Source organism: Mycena indigotica (genome assembly GCF_014461135.1).
Source record: "Mycena indigotica strain 171206Taipei chromosome Unknown Mind.scaff0002, whole genome shotgun sequence".
NCBI classification, from domain to species: Eukaryota; Fungi; Basidiomycota; class Agaricomycetes; order Agaricales; family Mycenaceae; genus Mycena; species Mycena indigotica.
The window spans coordinates 3,305,474-3,324,278 of NW_023503001.1; the positions used below are offsets into that span (position 1 = coordinate 3,305,474).

Sequence of the window (18,805 nt, forward strand, 5' to 3'; positions counted from 1 at the left end):
CATGGTGAATCAATTGAAAAAAAGCTAGAGCCTCTCTGGACCCTCCACGGTCTCAGCTCGGGGGTTTGCGGTCTTCGAAATGTCGAAAGGAGAGTCTCCAAGAAGGTCTAGACCCGCGCGGATGAAGCACGTTCATTGGTTTGTGGACGGGATGAAGAAAGTTGGAGGGCCAGAACCATCGATGATGGGATGAATAAGCACGGTCCTTCCCTCCCACCTTGCCTTCAACCACTTTGATGCTCCCCATTTTGTCGGTTTACTTGGGCAAAACGCATGTAAAATAATTCTAGGCGATCGCCTGGAGCCTTTACATTTCGGATGGTCTTACTCTCAACCCCACGTTTGACTTGTGCTATCAGGGACCAATCAAAGGAGAGTCTGGAGCTCTGACGAAGACCACCGTCACTCATTGGTCTAGCGCGGTCTCTGATCTATAATTCGCTACTTACTGTAACTTTCAGCGTGGATCCCCGTTCTCCAATCATGGTATACGTTCTCTCTGCAAATGCTGGGTCATCCTCACTCAAGATCTCTCTCTACGATACGACGCAGCCGCCTCATCTTATTCTGACGTCCTCCCTCTCCAACATTACCGCGCCTCCTGCCAAGTTTACATTCCAGAGAGTTGATTCCGCGGTTCAAAATGAAGAGTTATCCAACGTCCATGACCACGCGTCCGCGTTTGCTCATTTTCTGGAATGCCTCACAAAGGAGGCCAAGATTGATTCCGAGACCGTGGTTGCAGTTTGCCATCGTGTTGTTCACGGTGGAGACTATACTGATCCGGTCTTGATCAACGACGAAGCCTTTCATCACATCGAGAAACTTTCTGATCTCGCTCCATTGTGTGTACTGCATTTTCTTCGCTTCGTAACTCTCAACTAATTCCACAGACACAACGGAGCCGCGTTAGCTGTTATAAAGACATGTCTAACCCAACTTCCACACGCCAAATCCATTGCCTTCTTCGACACTGCGTTCCATCGTTCGATACCTGCCTACATCTCAAGTTATGCGATCGACCAGAAGATTGCAAAGCAGAGGGGGCTCAAGAAATACGGCTTCCATGGCTTAAGCTGTGAGTGCGGATCCTTTTATTCTTCTTGTTGCTCAGCTGAACCAGACTCGTCCATCTTACGCGCTGTTTCCCACTTTCTCCAAAAGGTGAGCTCAAGTCTGCCCGCTTTATGCGCTATTTGTAATGAAATTACAGCCTCCGACTTCTTTGAATATGATTGTCCTTCACCTTGGTTCTGGCGCTTCAGTATGTTGTATACGACAGGGTCATTCGCTCGATACCTCTATGGGGCTCACTCCTCTTGATGGGCTTCCCGGAGCGACTCGTTCTGGCGCCATAGACCCAAGTCTTATATTCCATTATACCAACAAGGCGGGCCGTATCTCGCACAACAAAGACAATGCAGTCCATTTGCACGTGACACAAGCGGAACAAATTCTCAACTCGCAATCTGGCTGGAAAGCAATCGCAGGAACAACGGACTTTGGGGACATCATTCGTCGTCGGACAAAAGACTCTGCCGCGCAGCTTGCATTCGACCTGCTGACGGATCGTATTCTCAACTTTGTTGGCTCATATCACTTGAAGCTGGGTGGGCAAGTCGATGCATTGGTGTTTTCCGGAGGGATTGGGGAGCGTAGTCAGGAGCTCCGAGCGTTTATTGGCCAGAAGGTGGAATGCTTAGGGTTCACCCGAGTTGATCAGGCGAAGAATGAAAACGTCGACGAGAAGACGGAGGTTGTCGTGGACATATCAGCATCTCCTGGACCCAAAGCAGTTTTGGTTTGTCGAACAGATGAGCAGGTTCGTCTCTTTAACGATCCGACACATCCTCACTCATTTTACTGGTAGCTCGAGATGGCGCAACAGTGTATAGTTGATTCGTTGTAGATATTGTAGATTTTTGGTGTCACAGTGTGACCAACCTGATCTCTATGCTTGGCGACAAACGGTTATTGAGTTTCATGCGGCTACCGACTGCGTTGGTTTTGCTGTTGAATGCAGCATTAACCTCGGCTCAGGCTCGAACCGCTCTTGCAGTGGGCTTTGTACAACCGGGACACACCCCGAACCCACCTTTCTTTACTATACCAAGTGCGACCCGGCTCGCAATATCGGTTGCGGTTTGCTCTGGCACCACGAACTCTGCGTCTCCACGATTCTTCGTCACTAACAGCTCTTCGACTGCTAGTCCAGGGTCGGGTGGAGGGGAGAATGTTTTCGAGATCGTTTTGGATCACGGCCACGGAAGCTGGACGGGAGTATTTCCAGAGGGCGGTGTGGTGGGAGTTGAAGATGCTGGGGACACGCGGTTCGAAATTGGAGTCTCGAATGGAGTACCTATTCACGAGGTCATCTCCACTCCCCCATTGTTTGGCGACTCGACCGCAAGCCAGGCACTCTTGTTTTCTCCACCATTCTCGGCCCCCAACCAACAGGATCCAACGTACCCCAAGTATATATTACCACCAGGAAATCTGTCAGCAGCTATCCCGCCCTCTAATCCAATCAACTTCACAGTCATCGTATCGCCAACGAGCAATTCGCTAACGTCTATGCAACAAACTGCATGTATGCTCAAAACACAAAACTCAACAGGCGTTGTGGCGAAGGAGGGTCTATGGATGCGTGACTCCAGTGGATGGAGGATGGAATGGCTTTTCACGGGATTGACGGCCAAAACGAATTACACCGTATATGCTATCGAGAGTGGCTACAAGGTTGCCGGACCAATCTTCTTCACAACCAAATCCCGTGAGCCTCTCAAGCATTAATTTTTTGTTCAGTTTGCTAACGTGTCTTAGCGTCTTTCTCGTGTCCCTTAGTCTCGCAAGTCCCATACTGCCCTTCGGTCGGATATGCGACTCCGCTGCCCCCTCCACCTAACCCCCTCGTGTCATACGATGGCAGTTCTCTGCCAGAATCCATATCAGGTCCCCTTATTTCGTCCCTCACCAACTTCACGACTTCCCTGACGACATTTGCCTGTGGCCGGGATCTCTACTCACCTCTTGTGAGCTGCGCTGATTGTCAGCGAGCCTATCGCACTTGGCTTTGCACCATTTCTTTTCCTCGGTGTGCGGACCAAGACACTTCACCGTCTTCTGCTGCGCTGCTTCTTTCACAACCTCCAAACGCTAGAAATTCGGCTTTCCCTGCTGGAAGTAACTACACACAATTGCTTCCATGTCTCGAAACATGTACAGCGACAGATCGAGCATGCCCAAACTTCCTTGGGTTCCGCTGTCCCTCGCCGCGATTCAACGCCGCTGAAAGTTATGGTGTGGGGTATGTCGACAGCGGAGCAGACGGAGTTCACGGCCATGGAACTCCTGGAATGTGGTCAGACAATTTTGGCAACGTTTGGTGCAACTCCGGCCAATAACCCATGTAGAAAGACGGACAGTTGGATCATTTCCCCTCGACGGGTATAACTTATTTCTTTGCTTATTTAGATCTCGTTGCATTTGTATGGGCATGTGTACTATTGCGGATCCACTACAACTGTCTTTACCCCCTACTACCATACCGAATGCTATATTCAACCTACCAGCCGGTCACGGACTCTCAACTCAGCATCTTATCTGGATCAGTGCCGTGGATTGCCCACCACCTATAATTCAAAACCCTTAGTTTCAACCTTCAACATGCATAAGCACGACTTTCCTGCGAAACTTCTCTCGTATATGCTTGATGTCAGCTTCGTCCAGATCGACGATGCATTCTCGCTCCTGGCTCTCTTTCAAAACGAGAATGTCGCCGTATACGATCTTGGACGGAGCATCGCTCAATACGGAATTTACGGCACCCCCCATCCCTGCTGCCAATTTCTGTGGGTAGGCCCAGGCAAGGTAAACTGCGCCGCCGCCAGCCTCCATGCGCCATTGCTTGGAGTGGATTTGGGCGCCAATCCACCTACAGCGGCGTGATTCTGGTGACGAGATGACAACATTGGAACGCACGCCTTCGTTTGCAAGTCTTCAGGGAAGACATATGAACCCAACCCATAGTCAAGTGGTACAGGGACGATGGTTGGCTTTGACCTGTTCCCTGCAGGGAACAAGGCACCCTGGTATACCTCTGGGAAAGGCTACAACCTTTTAGTATACGTGGACGAGGAGGGGAGGAGTGCAGAGCTCACCGGCTTCGCATTCATGATGGCGTATGTCCTCTCAGAAATCTCATCCGCATCCATAGCAAACTCAGAAGTGGCAAAGGATAATGGCGGAGGGACGAGAATGTGCCTCAGGAGTCAGTCCAACGCGTTCGTTCCTTTTATTTTCGGGATTTCCTCTCTCCTATCGATTCCTTCAACTGTGATGTCTTCTCTCGCCAACGTAGTGCCGCGAAAACTGTTTGTTCTATACATTGCATTTAGTACACGTGCAAGCTTGGTAGTCTCGTATGCAATAGTTTCGAGGGTAGCTTTCAAACCTCAGCTTGGCGAGGGAGACAGTGTTTTGCCAACGCTGAATCAATCATGAGGAAGACCACAAATACAAAAATAACGCGTAACACACTTTATGGGCAGAGCTGTTGGAGCAACTCGAGCATTGCTCAGGTGAGGGATTAGATGCTAATTACGATTTGTGGGTGGGCATATCGATTCGCTTCAGAGGGAGAGTGGCATGGAAGGTTGCGTGGCGGTAACTTCATTGGCACTAACTAGTAAGAGCCACGAGAACACCTGCCAGAAGCGTATGACCGACAAGAATTCAGACGACCCGATTCAACCAGAAAGTGAATGAGAGAACCTATAAAGAACGGGAAGCGGAACGCCCCCCCTTCATTCTTCCGAGCTGTTTGCTTGATGATGCTTCGATGGTTGCCAACAATGTGGTTTCAATCTATTTATAGCTTGCTTCTCAACAGGACAGCGCCGTCTTCAATCAATGGCCCGCTCATTCGAGGATCACGCCTCGCAGCTTCTAACGCTTCAGCATAGAGGTCTTTCTACAAAAGTGGTCGTTTAGTTTACGGGTAGAGCAGAATGCTGTGGTTCTTACTTTAATCAAGCCCCAAACGCCCGCTGTACAATCATCAGTCTCAAAATGCACTTAAAAATCTTACTTACAAGACGCCTTGTTACCGACCGACGCAGCCAGCTCTTGTGCACTGGCTAGCACTGCACTAGTGTTCCCGGCCACAACACGATCGACTAGGCCAGCATCAAGCGCCTCTTGGGGAGTGAATCGATGCCCTTCCAACGCAATCTTGCGGCGTGTGTTATTGTTGCCGACTTTGGCATTCAAGACACCTGTCGAGGGATAGGTGCAAGCCATTCGAGAGAGCTCGTCTTACCGGCAAAACTGTGGGGCCAGACGGCGCCGAAATCAACCTAAGGATAGGTTAGGTTAGTTTCTGTCACAGCAAGATGAATGGTATTCATACCTCGTTCATACAGAGCCAAGCATTACGCTTCCTCCCATCTGTCATCACGCGGTAGTCGCACGCAAGACTAAACATGAAGCCACCAGCAAAACCTAGGACATGCGTAAGCGCATAGACAAGGTGGGCAGCCGGTTGCTTACAATGCCCATTGATGGCGCAGATTACGGGGACTATGAGGTGGGTGAGCGTGTTCTTAGAACGTCCATAATGTTCGTCGCACTTGGGAATGTCAGAAGCCGTTCAAGCAGGGGATTGAAGGTCACTATGTAGACGTGCGTTGAGAATCAGATGAAAATGAGTTTACAATCACAAACCGGGAAAGAAGTTGCCATTCCACGGTACGTGGTTGAGGTCAAGACCTATTGATTGCTGGAGTAAGAAAAGAGGGAAAGTGTTTCAGGTTAAAACAATTCACCGTTACTGAAGAATTTGTCTTGGTCTTTGCGTCCGACAATGATCAACGCTCCAGCAGCAGCAGAGCGGTCTTTCGCATTGGCGGGGACTTCACGCCATTGGTTGCGCCAGTCAAGTTCAACATGATCGAGAAGAGTTCGGAGTGCATTGACGAGGGTGGGTGTCAGTCGACTGTCTTGACCATTGTGTAATTCGATCTCCCAAACAGTATTCTTTGCTAAACTTTGTTTGAGTAGTTCACTTACGGGGAGTTGAGAGATGACGAACATTTACTGAGGGTGGCCATAGGCCCGTCTTGAGGCAGCGAAAGAGGATAGACGGGCATGAGGGCAAGAAGTAGCCGGTCCTTGTGTGCACGTGCCCGTTACTTGTCATCCCTTGACTGTCATCATGTCCACGGTCCAAGATGCAACCAAGGAACTTTACAGAAGTAGGCATAACTCACTGTTATGAAAGATAAGCTGATGAGCCTTTCAGAAAGAATAGAGGCTCGTGAAGACCACATCCGAGAGTCATGGGTGAAAGCGATGGAGGTGCAGTTAGTTCGAGAAGAGTTAGAGAAGTGTCGCAAGGGCGAAGGCCCAAACGCGCTCGAGAACTGCAAGTGGCTCGCAGAAAAATATTCACAGATGTTACAGGACAATAAGGTGCGTGTGTTCGTCGAGTCCGAAAGCTTTTTTTTCCTGATATGATGTCTAGCTCAAAGGATATAAAATTATCGAGACATAGAGCCCATCCAAATACAAGTCTACCTCTCTTCTTCCCGAGATATTACTCCCTTTATACAACCACGACTACTAAGGGACCCAGGTTTGAGGCGCAGATGGTTCACAGCAATATAAAGCTGTGGGTATGTAGCTGGTCCCTTTTTCTCTCGTTGCTGTTGCGATTGTTGTCAACCATTCCATGTTCAGCAATGCCTTAAAGAGGACCTCCACGACAAGGTGCACTGTACTCCATGGACGACTCTGGTCTACCTCTCGAGCTTTGCGGACTTGATCCAACAACTCGATGACACAACCACCGCACTTGTGCACTCGTTTGTAGAGGCTGGTTGCCCTATTCATACACTCGTCGCTTCGAAAATCTTCTCCTCAGCAAGTCTAGCTCCGCTCGACGGGCTTTCGAACTGTTCAAAAGATTCCCACATTTGCGGCCTTTCGTCCGGAAGCTACAACTTCGTTGCGAGCGAAGTAGTTGGATATCTTCTCCAACTGATGCTGCCTATTTGGTCCCATTACTTGCAGAGCTCACGCGCATGATGGACATCGAGCTTACACACATTGATATCATGTGGCAACCCGAGCCAATTCGATTCACGCTCCTAGGGTTATTGTGCACTCCAACAACAAAGCGCCTGCTTCTGCAGGACTGTTGTCTTCCTACCTGGTCCTCCTACGTCCTTGTCCCAGGATTGACAACACTGGAGCTTGTCAACCCTTGCATAGAGACGGACTACATATTTTCCCTTCCTCCGTCTCAAGCTAGACCGCGCCATGTGATAGTTGAAGGAAATGACATTGGCGATGTGGTAGACTGGCTTGTTGCCTCTGGAGAACTCTTGCAAGAGGTGTCAAGTATTTGTATTCGACATTTTACATCCGATTATGACTCTGGTGACCGCCTCGTCCACGCTACAACCCTGAAGAACCCCAAGGTAATCGAAGTCGGACTACTGTGCTCAGGTAAGCATAACTTTGAATGTCAACCTTCGGCGCGTCTCAATCAAAATCCAATAGACTAGCCGATGTCTTGTATGCATGCAACACTTGGTTCTGTTTCTCGTCAATGCTACTCTTCAAATGGATGAATAACTCATCTCATCTTCGACCTACACAGCGAGAGAGTTTAAACTCGTTGCACGTGGACACCCTGTGTCTGCTATCATAATACGAGAATGAACGTCTGGTTATTAAGTAGTTGTTGCAGAGTACTTATCAGATTGTGTTTCATCATCAGCAATGATCGAATCAAGCTGATCAGATGATTCGTGGCTCGCTGTCACATGTGACTATAGGTTTCGGAAACCTTCACCAACGCACCATCAGTCAATGAGTCTGACCACCGTGCTCGAACGGCCTCCAACTATGCCACACTCACCATTACTACCAGAGCCCTTCAATATTTCACAGAGAAGAACTCAAGAACCTATAGAAATTATCGACGTTGACTCCTTTGAATCTCCCGTCCGGCCTTCTCCACGGAGACAACCAGACGGCCCCGCTGAAGTCATTGAAATTCTGGATAGCGATGAGGAGACAAGCGGGCCTTCCACTTCCAATAGTGAGTGTATCCCCTTTACGGAGGATCGGAAATCGACAGGTCGCTGTTACCACGATGCCCATAACCGTTCCGCTGCCGAGACAGTTGCTCACATATTTTAGGCCAAAGCTCGTTCTCTGGTTCTGTCAACCACGGTACGTCCATTCGGAAATATCGCTCTACTTGTGCTAACAATGTTTCCAAGTTCGGCGCTCCGGAGCTCGCGTCAGGCGTAGGTGGCAACCTTACTTCTATTCGCCCTCTCTGAATGAACCACACAGTTCGTGATCTACTCTCGCCATCGCCTCCACCATTCCAATTTGACCATGTTCCGCCTGTTCCGCCGCTACCTCGACATTACTCTCAGTATGCTGCTATGCCACCACGTCGAAGACCAAATCGTGTTCAATCACCATCATCAACTCTTGAAGGGTCTTCTCGTGTACCCGCGCCAATACGCCCAGTTTCCGATCCTTTCATAGTTGATCTTTCGTCATCTCCGCCTCCCAATGAACGCGTTTCCCCTGAACAAGACATCATCCAGCCAGCAGCCAGGGCACGGCACAATCCTCCTATGGGATTTGGGGGTGCCCTCATTAGCTCAAACAATGCTCGTCAGGCTGCTGATCGGCTCGTGCGTCAACAAAGAATGGAACGGCGCTTAGCTGGGGGACGAGTAGCTCCAATCGTTGCTGGTGGTAGCAATATCAGGCCTCCTCACCGGGACAATAACAATACCGGTTTTATGGGTCGTCTTGCACAAATGAATCCTTTCCGATGGGGAGGAGTAGACGACGAACCACTCAACCAAATTGACTACATCACTCTCGCTCAACCTCGTGATCCTCGAGCCCGTGGCGATGCCGATCTTGCTCTTGACCTTCTTCTTGAAGACCAAGGGGAGGAAATTCTGTCGCTCGGAGAACGTTTCATGCGGTATGTGCATCCAAACGCAAGGCGTTGGAGGCCAGACGGTCAAGAGCCCATCGAGGAGCCATACAAACAAGCATATACCCATCCGGCTCGAGCAGAACCTGGTTTTGTGTTTGATTTCGAGCCCAGTGAAATTGTTCCCGCGTCCGAAACCAGCAAGGGCAAAGGGAAGCAGGTGGTCATTGATGTCGATGCTCTTGAGTCATCAAGTAAAGGCAAATTAGACGCGCTTCTCGTCTGTGCCCGTTGTTTGGATCCCCTCTTTTTGCGTTCTGATGGTGTGGTCGACGGCGGAGAAGAGGAGACCAGGCGGCGCAGGCTTTGGGGGCTCAGATGTGGACATGTACTGGATGGAAAGTGCATAGAGGAATTGTGGCGCCCCTCGACAGAGGCAACGGTCAATGCTCTTGCCAACGGACCCGACAGTAAAGGAAACGCCCCATCCGAAGACGTCATGGAAGATGATGAAGCCAACCCTCGCAGCGACGATGAAAGCGATGGTGCAGGGGACCTTATTCCTACAAACCCAATTCGAGGGCGGTTGCGAAGTGCTGGCGCCGTTTTGGGAGTATTTCCTGTTGCACCAAGAAGCCTTCGTCCGATGCAACAACAAACACCTCAGCCGACTAGGGTACCGAGAGGTCGTGCAACAACTACAAGGGGACGAGGGAAGGGTAAACGGGCGAGGCGATCAACTCGTGTGTCAGTGATCCAGGACAGATTCGAATGGACCTGTCCAGTTGCCGGATGTGGCCGCATCCATGTCAGTGAGAAAGTCGATGGAGTATGGGGTCCACCTGGACCAGAAGTTCGCCGAGGAAGAAACGAAGGGGATGTCAACAGTGGACCTATTGGGATGTTTTTGTAGTGACACATTATTACATATCGACATGATGACATCATCAACTCTCCTTTGAACTTCCATGGCCGATGTTATTCTTGAGGCTCAGCTCAAAGACTGGTATCTAGTCAACACTGACCACAATTTGAGCCCCCCCAAGGACATTGTACCTCATATTGGTACAGGTGTTGAGCAGTTTCTCAAGCAGCAAGGAGCGGATGTTGCTGAGGTTCTGACGCTGCCAGTCATCTATTCAGAAGAAGTGAACGACTCGTATCCTCTAACAGACTACTTCGTCTCGTATGTGTTCGTTGACCCTTGAAAGTATATGTTGGCTGAATCTTCTTCCAGAAGCTCACATAACACCTATTTACTATCCAGGCAACTTCTCGGAAAGTCATCAGCAACCTCGTATCAACATGTCCTTTCTCGGAATGCGCGTTGTGTTGAAATCGATGTCTGGCCCTCCAAGCAGGGCCTCATAGTCACACATGGATACACTTTCTCAAAGTCGGTGCCCTTTGAGAGCGTTTGTGTGGCCATTGGCGATGCGGTCGGCGCCAATGATTGGCCTGTAATGGTGTCTCTGGAATGTCACGTCAATGTCAGCGGCCAGGAAGAATTGGTCCACATCATCAAGGGCGCCTGGGGCGACAAGCTGGTTCATTCAAAGTTGGAGGATATCGACGACATCAAGGCCTCTCCAGGCAACTTCCGTGGTCGAATTTTACTGATGGTGAGTGAAATGATATAAACAACCTTGTTGGATATTCTATCCCTTAAAGGTGGAATACTATCCTGCTCCGGTGGAAGGGAAGATTATGGAAGACGAAGATGACACCCCTGTCCAATCTGAAAGCGACTCGGAGGAAGAGGACGGGGACATGATGATTGCTGTCAGCAAAACGGAGAAAGCCAAGATCTCTGATGAGTTAGCGTCACTTGGTTTCTACGCTCGCAGTATGAAACCCGCAAAGGGATGGTTTACCCAGAAATTCACTGACCCACTACACCTCCTTATCAACATATCCGAGTCGGCTTGCGCAGCTCTGCTTCCTCATTCGCTCCCTGATTTGATTCAGCACGGCACTCAACACATGCGCCGCATTTATCCCAAGGGTACTCGTATACGCAGTACGAATCTCATTCCCACCCAATTTTGGAGGTCTGGCGCCCATATAGCGGGGCTTAATTGGCAAAACTATGATCAGGGAATGCAGTTCAACGAGGCAATGTTCGTCGGCACCAAAGGGTGGGTGTTGAAACCGAAGAAACTGCGCCTGCAGGAAGGGGAGGCCTTCGAGGACAACGGCAGAGAGCGGCTATCACTCGAGATCGCTGGTATAAGCAGCCGTTCGTCGCGCTTGTCTGTTTATGCCATAATCCATTTCACACTCTCGCAGTTCCTCCTCCGAACGGTCGCGGAGGCAAGTCATTCTCCACTTACATCAAGGTCAAACTTCTGCATGCGGAACAAGATCTCAAATGGCAAACCAAGACACAGAAGGCGCAAGATTTCCCTGGACATGGTGCAGATGTTATGTGGGACGAAAGGGTTGAGTGGGAATATTCTCAGGACGAGTTGACTTTTATCCAGTATGTGGAACATATCTGTGCAGGAGGTACATTCAAGAGTCTTCTAGGCTGACTGTCATGGAGAATGAATTTGGAAAGGACGATAAGATTGTCACATTTTGTGCTCGGGTCGAGTATCTGCAATCGGTGAGTCTCTTGATCTTGACAGTCCACTTACCTGATCGTACCATATAGGGCTGGCGTTTTATTCGGATGCTTGATATGAAGGGAAAAAACTCTGGAGCAACACTGCTAACCCGGTTCACGCGATCCAGAGTATAATTTTGGGGTGGAAATAATGTTATCTCTATTTATTTGCCATGTGACTGACTCGATGTAAATTGTCACGATTTTGGTCACGCACAACAAGTTAGCCTCAAAGGCATTCAAACGACAACGACAAATGTCTATAGCCGATGATGATGAGGAACAGGCAAGGCGGCTCGTGTACAACGTTTATAACAACATTCAGAGCAACTTTCTTGCGTGGAAGGCCGACTATGCAGCACGCGCGATGGCTTCTGCGTCGCTTTCGCCGCTTCTCAACAACACCGACATCAACACTAATGTCTCGACACAACTGACTCTCTACGACGCATTGAGTATTGCATTAGTCCAAACGAATCAAGAATCACTTGAGTATCACGATCTGGAAAGTGGTACTGTCCACAATGTCAGGATGGACATGACGCGCGTATGCGACCCCAGAGGCTCTGAAATATTTGTGCCGTCGCCGGTTTACGAACACTGCGCTCCCATAGACCGTAACAATCATCACGGGGACGATTCGTCCAAGGTTGATCCCGTTTTTTTGTGGTCCTTGGGTTGATTTGTTCAGCTCAGCTTATATAGGTTCCATTCATCCCCTTCGAAGACGACCCTGGATTTGACCTCGAGCGGTATTTCGTCGAATTCAGTGGTCTAGCTTGGACTCAGCCCCAGATGGACCCTGATTGTATGTCGCACAACTGGGCACTTCAGGACTGCACGATAACGCTTTGTTTTCAGTGGAAAGTGTGGTGGTAGAAACTGCGCGCCGTTTACACTACGATCATGGCATGGACCTCCATCGCATAGCGAGTGCAGACGTATTGCCTCTTCCACTCTTCAATCAGCATCGAAGTCAGGGCATGATACACTCCAGCCGTCGACGGTTCGTATATGGACTACTCTGGTCTGAATCTGCTTGCCACTCATGTCCATGTCAGAGATTTCTTCTCCGAATGGCCTGTTGGTGTTTCGGCTGCAGAGAAAATCCTTCCGTCTCAAACTCCGCTGGCCCAGAGCATCAAGGAGGCCGTCCAAAAACTGACGACTGAATTTTGCACTAATCTCAACTGTGTGATTGGTTTCTGCTCCACGCATCGTTGGTTCTTGCAATTCACTCCCTTTGTGCGACTAAATATATTTTAGTTGATCCGTTACCTGAGCCGTTGCCAGGTCCACCTGCAACACTGCGCAACGAACGTCTCCACGAGATGGTCAAAGAGCCCTGCAGCGTCGAATGTTTTCTCCTTGTAGAAGAAGATGAAGAGGACTTCCCTGATCTTTTGTGGGATGAAAAATCGATGCAATTGCTTCGCTTTGTTATCAAATATTCAGCGGATACTCTGCCCTGTGACCTCGCCACCATTTGTGACAAGCCATGTTCCGAAGTGAGATGCTGTTTTTTTATAAGTTGAACAGCTCCTGACACAATTCTGAGGCTTATTTACTGCGTTGTCGCGAAGTTAGATCTGGGCCGAAACGTGCGACAAAGAGCAACAAGGGTAAAAGCTCCCAGTTGAAAGCCCAGCGTCGGCCATTCGCAGACCTTGATGCGAAGCAGTACACTCCCGGCCCCCCTTGTGGTCACTATGGTCCTTGTAACTCCACGAACCAGTGTCCTTGCTTTCTTAACGGCGGTCACTGCGAAAGCAGTTGTCGCTGTGGTCCAAATTGTGAGCAGCTCCTGCATTCTGTTAGATTCTCACGGCTTTGGACGTACTTAGGTTCACGGCGATGGAAAGGTTGCAACTGCATAAAGCGCTCTAACTCGAGTCTTTTATGTCGAACCAAGACGTGCGAGTGTTTTCTTGCCCATCGTGAATGTGACCCGGAGATGTGTCGCAAGTGTCGATCCAAGTGGGCAAATCACCTTCGTGCCGTGCTACTTTGAATATTGTTCACAGAGGCTAGTTGACAGTCAAACTCATGACGCCGGTCTAAAGCATGAGCAGATTGTGATACCCGGACATGCCGCAACGCAGATATCCAAAAGGGGCTGTGGAAGGTACTCAACGAATAGGTTTTTGAGTCTTTGGGTTAATCCAATTCGTCTAGAAAACCAAAGTTGCCAGAGGGAGCTTTGGATTAGGTCTCTTCATGGAGGAACCGGCTCTCAGTGGCGATTTGATCATCGGTATGCGCTCTGTTCTGTTTGTCTGCGTTCTGAAGAAGCCTTTGCAGAATATCTTGGTCAAATCATCCACGATTTGACTGTGGATTCACGAGAGTATGCTTAACTCGTCGGTTTTGTTCCATCAGTAACCCTTCAAAAGTCCTATTGCAATCCATCGACATCGGAACTATGTGTTCCAACTGAACAAAACACTTTCTATTGATGGGACTTACGCAGGGAATAACTCGCGTTACATCAATCATGACCAGCGTAAACCTAACTGTGAAGCGAGAAGTAGGGGCTCCATGCTTCTCTCACTTCGATGTCTCATCAATTTGGTCCAGTTCTTCTGGTCAATGGCGAACATCGCATTGGCATTTTTGCAAGTACGAACGTTGTTGCTACATTGGAGAGTACTGATCCAGTGCTCTCTAGCACGCTCTCTTTGGGCCAAAGAAGAGGTGTTATTTAATTATGGGCCGGCGTTCTTCCAAGAGAATGAATTGCCGAAGAGCTAGTTACATAATGATATTCTGTCATACTTAACGTCAACAAGACATGACCGCGTATATCACGTGGTGTGACAGTCGTGGTTGCCACCTTCATCATGCCTGGGCGCGTTGTCGATATAGCCGCCGACGTCGCCGCTATATTCGACCAGGTTCAAAGATCCACAGCAAATCACCAGAAGAACTACGTCGCCGCATACAAGCTTCACTCGCGACAGACATTGGATAGACACGGGAACAGGGATGACCGAGGGGCCAACGAGTTTGCTGGTAAGTTTTGAGCTTTCCGGCTTATAACGCAATCAAAAACAAATTAAACTTGCAGAGGCATTCCTATTTGCGATCCTCAAGGTGCTCCCCACTAAAAAGGGTGCCACCGCCGCAGACCGAGTTGTCAAGTTTGTCGCAGGCTACTTCCAGTACTTGAACGAGCGAGGCGGGTGACTTGTGGTGCTTGTGTCTTGCGACTGACCGTTTTTAGACTCAGAGGATGAGGGAGCAGACCAAGATGGCCTAGATACGACAACCCTTGCCTCGCGCTTCATCGATAAAATTCTGCGCTCTCTGCTGGGTGGATTCAAAGCCAAAGATAAAGTCGTGCGGTACCGCGTCGTCGACTTTGTAGCAGGGATGGTCGAACAGTTAGGAACAATCGAGTAAGAATGACGTTCGCTTGCTGACTTACTTGTCGAATTCTCCGCAGTGAGCATACGTATAGTGACCTTCGAGAGCACCTATTGGATCGCCTGCATGACAAAGAGGCCACAATTCGGGTCAAAGTCATAATATCGCTCTCCAAGCTCGCAGAGGCAGAAGACCTTGAGGAACTGAAGAAAGCAGGCCGACAGTCGATCCCGGAACTGTTGCTTGAAGTAATTACTGCAGATCCTGCGCCGTGAGTGTTGTGCCAGATTTGGGTTCCAACTGAAAAAGAACCTGCACAGTGAAGTTCGCCGTATTGCCGCTGTGAATATACCACTTGATCCTCTCACCGACGATCTCAAGGCGGCTTTGTTCAGTCGGATCAGGGATGAAGACGCTTCTGTCCGCAAGATCATGTACAGCCATGTTTTCGAGAAAGAGGCACATGACGACGGTGCATTCCCGCCTCGAAGTCTGACCATCGCCAACCGAGAGTATATTGTCCGTAGCGGTCTGGGCGACCGGGAACCCGCTGTCCGCTCCGCTGCAGCGTCCATGCTAGGGGTTTGGTACGACCGTCTAAGCACTGTCAAAGCCGAAGAGGACCTCGTGTCTCAACTGCAAGAGGTAGACATATCCGCGACTCGAGAGAAGCCTGCGCCGCGTGAGCAAGAACAAAGGGAGAAGACTATCGAAAATCTGACGCAATTTCTGTCTTTGTTCGATCTCCACCAACAGGAGTTGGAAGCTGACGGGGAAACACAACGCGGAAAGGTTGCCGCCGATGCCCTGAAGAGTCTTTTGACCACGAGGAAAGGCTTGGAACGAGAGATATATTTCGGGGGCATGTCTTCCGTTACTAACATCAACCCCATAACCTGACTTTTTTTTCAGATGCATACTTTGACAAGCTCACACCAGAGCGGACGTTCCTCGTCCGGGTTTTCGTTGAGCATTGCGCTAATGGACGTAACGAACTTTTGGAGGATTGCGGTATCCCGGTGGTCACTCGATGTGCATTCCTTGCTCAGGAATGGTTCAGTAAGGTTATCAGCAATGACGATGATATAACCCTGAAAGCGGAGGTGAGGGACGAGTTGCGGGAAGCCCGAGAGTTGATCGTCGGTGAACTGCTTTCATTTGCCGTTCATCTTGATTACGGAGATGAGACCGGGCGACGAAAAATGCATTTGGTCATTCGTGAGTTGAGATCTTTCGTTCTCTGGTTCCCGTGATTAAAAGTCATCAAGAAAATATGCTGGGTCATGAGAACACACCCTCGAGTCTTCTGACGAGATGTTTGGACGTTCTACGCAAACTGACGACCGACGAAAGAGACCTCATTCGTCAAGTTGTCGAAATGATTTCGAATCTTCGAGATGAACCTGACGAAGATGCTGGGGATCGCACAATGGATAGCATTGTAAGCTTCTTCTTGGACATTTCAGACAACTACAAGTGTTTGATCCAACGTAGGATTCGTCGCAGCAAACTCCGCGCAAGCAACCGGTGCGGAAGGACCTTACACCTCAACAACAACAAGCAGCAGACGCAATTGACTTACGTTGCCTTGCGTTGTCCATAGCCTTGCTTGAACGTCTCGACGGGGTATGGGACTGATCATTTAGAAAGGTTTCTCATTCAACTCGAATAGACCTTTGAAGACAATTCGACCTTGCAAGGAGTTTTCCAGGATCTTATTATGCCTTCGGTTGGACGCGCTGACAGTAATCTTCAACTTCAAGGTCTCGTCGGGTTCGGGCTGTCTTGTCTGGTAACACCAGTAAGCTGCGCATCAGTATAATGAACAGTGTAACTGACTTGGTTTCAGAACCTGGCGGCTAAATTTCTTCCAGCTCTCTTGGATCAATCCACGAAGACAGTCTCAGACGACACTCGCATGACTATCTTCAAGATTGTATTTGACGTGCTCTTGGGGCAGCCCAATCTAAAGCATGACGTTGTTCGTCCCGTTCTTGGCCTTCCAGGGCTATCTACTTACTCTCAAATGTAGAAGGGGCAAAGCCAAGAGTTCCTGGTGAAAAAGTTCCAAGAAGAATGCGATAAGAAGGGAAATTGCCATCCGGAGACACTCGCATTGCTGAGCCTCGGACTCAGTAAATTGGTCCTCCACTCTTTGGTTGATGACCCAAAGGTAAAAGTCTTCTTCGCTGTTCATACCACGTCTGAATTATTTTATTCAGATGGTCATGGAGCACCTATTCAGAGCATATTTTTCCCCGTACAATCGGGAGAACCAGCGGCTATTGCAATGCCTGACCTACTTCATCAACATGTATGGTCGTTGCGCTGCTTCGAACCAACAAATAATGCGGGAGGTCGGTCAAGCTTGTCTCCGCGTCTTCGCTCCTGCCTGATGAATTGTTGTAGCTCTTCACAAAGGTCTTGAAAGAAACTGCGGAAATGTATCGAGACTTTGAGGATGATGAAGACGACGTGGGCAATCTGGATCTAGCCAACGTCACTGGCATGTGGGTGGAATGCACCAATCCACTGGAGCTCATGTACACCATCCTTTTCATCTGCTGCTTCCACTGACACTGATCCTAGGGACACCCCAGGTTTATCATCAGAGCCCAAAGCGGAAGACATGATGGTCCAGTTTGCGCTGGCCGAAGACGTTCTACGTCTGATTTTACGCGAGAAGAACATGCACAGTTGGTTCCATGTCCCGTCTGAATTCTCAAGCTGACATTCGAACTATTCAGAGGATCAAAGAAAACTCCTTTGTCAAATGCTAGGCAAACTCTATATCCCAGACGAGGTTGCAGATACGGATCGAGTGTATACTCTGAGACTGTTGATTAGCCATGTCAACCTGTATCGGCCAGTCAAGGACGCGACCGCAAACAATGCGCTCAAGAAGTTCGACGCCAAAATTGGAAAACAATTTGAGAAGCAGCTCGGAGGTTTCAGCGAGGAGGACTATCGAAAGATGGAACAACTGAAGGACTTGTTTGAATTTTTGGACGATGTGATTCCCGATGATGACGAGGAAGATGCTCCTAAGAAAGGGAGAAAGAGGTAGGTTTTTTCGTGTCTCTCAGACGAACTTATACTAACTGTTCGTTGACCTAGACGCTCTGACAGCATCATGAGCACTACGGACGATGACACTGCCTCGGTAGCATCCTCTAGACGAACAAGAGCCAAACCCAAATCCAAGTAGGTTCCCAATGGTTTGTTTGTCTGATCCGAGCTTATTAACTGTGTCAGGAAGCGTCGTTTGTCGACATCGGATGATGAAGACTCTGATTCTGATCGCGACACTGTCAGGGGCACACCGCCGCCGCCTCGGAGACGAATGCCACAACGTTCTGCGTAGGTCCCTTTCATTAGATAAACCAAGGTCAACTAAAGCACCCAACAGAGCCACCAAGAAGAAGCCACAAGTCATTGTGATTTCAGATGACGAGCCTGAGGACGACAACAACGGTGAATCTAGCTCTGATGATGATCAGTTCCACGCATCGCGTAGACGGGGCGCTGGGTAGGTCAGTCCACCTTGAATTCTACCTTTTTCATTGCCTCCCAGAAAGAAGAAGCGACGCGAATCTGAAGAAGCGCGTCTTGACGCTGACATCAACGCTATGTTGGACGAGGGACCTTCGGTGTCGACGGTTGGGCATGACTCCATTATGGATTCAGACGATGACGATGTCGAGGAAGTGAATGATCTCCTTGTGGATGACGATGAGTAGTATACCTACGACTTTATCTCAGAACTGATATTTTACTACATCATTTCCACGTGATCTGCCAAAAGAATCCGCGTCGATGACGTCGATAGTGCGTCGATGCAGAAGCTATAAATTCGA

At 49.3% G+C, this 18,805-nt stretch overlaps 9 protein-coding genes across 9 annotated transcripts; 8 read left to right on the top strand and 1 right to left on the bottom strand.

Annotated features, from left to right (window-relative positions):
* Positions 1-483: 483 nt before the first annotated feature.
* MIND_00222200 (putative acetate kinase) lies at positions 484-3,404 on the top strand (the record flags this gene model as incomplete). The annotated part of the gene is made up of 7 exons (XM_037359112.1): positions 484-845; positions 894-1,078; positions 1,124-1,164; positions 1,214-1,822; positions 1,871-1,887; positions 1,935-2,773; positions 2,824-3,404. 7 exons carry the CDS (start codon positions 484-486, stop codon positions 3,402-3,404), a joined length of 2,634 nt encoding a protein of 877 aa, XP_037224207.1.
* Positions 3,405-4,870: 1,466 nt separating this feature from the next.
* On the bottom strand, positions 4,871-6,167 carry MIND_00222300 (Acid protease; the record flags this gene model as incomplete). Its single annotated transcript, XM_037359113.1, has 10 exons — positions 6,092-6,167; positions 5,826-6,041; positions 5,725-5,769; positions 5,631-5,672; positions 5,551-5,580; positions 5,411-5,502; positions 5,321-5,357; positions 5,094-5,276; positions 5,026-5,048; positions 4,871-4,972 (listed from the first exon to the last, which is right to left on the bottom strand). The coding sequence occupies exons 1-10, from the start codon at positions 6,147-6,149 to the stop codon at positions 4,871-4,873; spliced, it is 828 nt and encodes a 275-aa protein (XP_037224208.1). The 5' UTR covers positions 6,150-6,167.
* Positions 6,168-6,214: 47 nt separating this feature from the next.
* Positions 6,215-6,553, top strand: MIND_00222400 (uncharacterized protein; the record flags this gene model as incomplete). The annotated part of the gene is made up of 3 exons (XM_037359114.1): positions 6,215-6,254; positions 6,302-6,471; positions 6,524-6,553. 3 exons carry the CDS (start codon positions 6,215-6,217, stop codon positions 6,551-6,553), a joined length of 240 nt encoding a protein of 79 aa, XP_037224209.1.
* A 529-nt stretch (positions 6,554-7,082) lies between these two features.
* On the top strand, positions 7,083-7,568 carry MIND_00222500 (uncharacterized protein; the record flags this gene model as incomplete). Its single annotated transcript, XM_037359115.1, has 2 exons — positions 7,083-7,509; positions 7,564-7,568. The coding sequence occupies 2 exons, from the start codon at positions 7,083-7,085 to the stop codon at positions 7,566-7,568; spliced, it is 432 nt and encodes a 143-aa protein (XP_037224210.1).
* Positions 7,569-7,911: 343 nt separating this feature from the next.
* On the top strand, positions 7,912-9,887 carry MIND_00222600 (uncharacterized protein; the record flags this gene model as incomplete). Its single annotated transcript, XM_037359116.1, has 4 exons — positions 7,912-8,107; positions 8,209-8,241; positions 8,292-8,318; positions 8,368-9,887. The coding sequence occupies 4 exons, from the start codon at positions 7,912-7,914 to the stop codon at positions 9,885-9,887; spliced, it is 1,776 nt and encodes a 591-aa protein (XP_037224211.1).
* A 55-nt stretch (positions 9,888-9,942) lies between these two features.
* MIND_00222700 (Phosphoinositide phospholipase C) lies at positions 9,943-11,717 on the top strand (the record flags this gene model as incomplete). Its single annotated transcript, XM_037359117.1, has 6 exons — positions 9,943-10,160; positions 10,212-10,596; positions 10,646-11,213; positions 11,264-11,456; positions 11,504-11,582; positions 11,631-11,717. 6 exons carry the CDS (start codon positions 9,943-9,945, stop codon positions 11,715-11,717), a joined length of 1,530 nt encoding a protein of 509 aa, XP_037224212.1.
* Positions 11,718-11,838: 121 nt separating this feature from the next.
* On the top strand, positions 11,839-13,056 carry MIND_00222800 (Pre-mRNA splicing factor; the record flags this gene model as incomplete). Its single annotated transcript, XM_037359118.1, has 6 exons — positions 11,839-12,231; positions 12,288-12,390; positions 12,444-12,588; positions 12,644-12,801; positions 12,849-12,987; positions 13,038-13,056. The coding sequence occupies 6 exons, from the start codon at positions 11,839-11,841 to the stop codon at positions 13,054-13,056; spliced, it is 957 nt and encodes a 318-aa protein (XP_037224213.1).
* Positions 13,057-13,347: 291 nt separating this feature from the next.
* MIND_00222900 (Pre-mRNA splicing factor) lies at positions 13,348-14,333 on the top strand (the record flags this gene model as incomplete). The annotated part of the gene is made up of 5 exons (XM_037359119.1): positions 13,348-13,707; positions 13,758-13,929; positions 13,976-14,109; positions 14,160-14,201; positions 14,251-14,333. Exons 1-5 carry the CDS (start codon positions 13,671-13,673, stop codon positions 14,331-14,333), a joined length of 468 nt encoding a protein of 155 aa, XP_037224214.1. The 5' UTR covers positions 13,348-13,670.
* An 89-nt stretch (positions 14,334-14,422) lies between these two features.
* MIND_00223000 (Peptidase A1 domain-containing protein) lies at positions 14,423-18,688 on the top strand (the record flags this gene model as incomplete). The annotated part of the gene is made up of 19 exons (XM_037359120.1): positions 14,423-14,594; positions 14,650-14,760; positions 14,806-14,980; positions 15,028-15,219; positions 15,269-15,810; positions 15,861-16,166; positions 16,217-16,389; positions 16,443-16,574; positions 16,621-16,749; positions 16,798-16,929; positions 16,981-17,121; positions 17,171-17,305; positions 17,358-17,491; positions 17,538-17,644; positions 17,696-18,011; positions 18,066-18,152; positions 18,204-18,308; positions 18,358-18,477; positions 18,523-18,688. 19 exons carry the CDS (start codon positions 14,423-14,425, stop codon positions 18,686-18,688), a joined length of 3,375 nt encoding a protein of 1,124 aa, XP_037224215.1.
* Between the last annotated feature and the right edge of the window lie 117 nt (positions 18,689-18,805).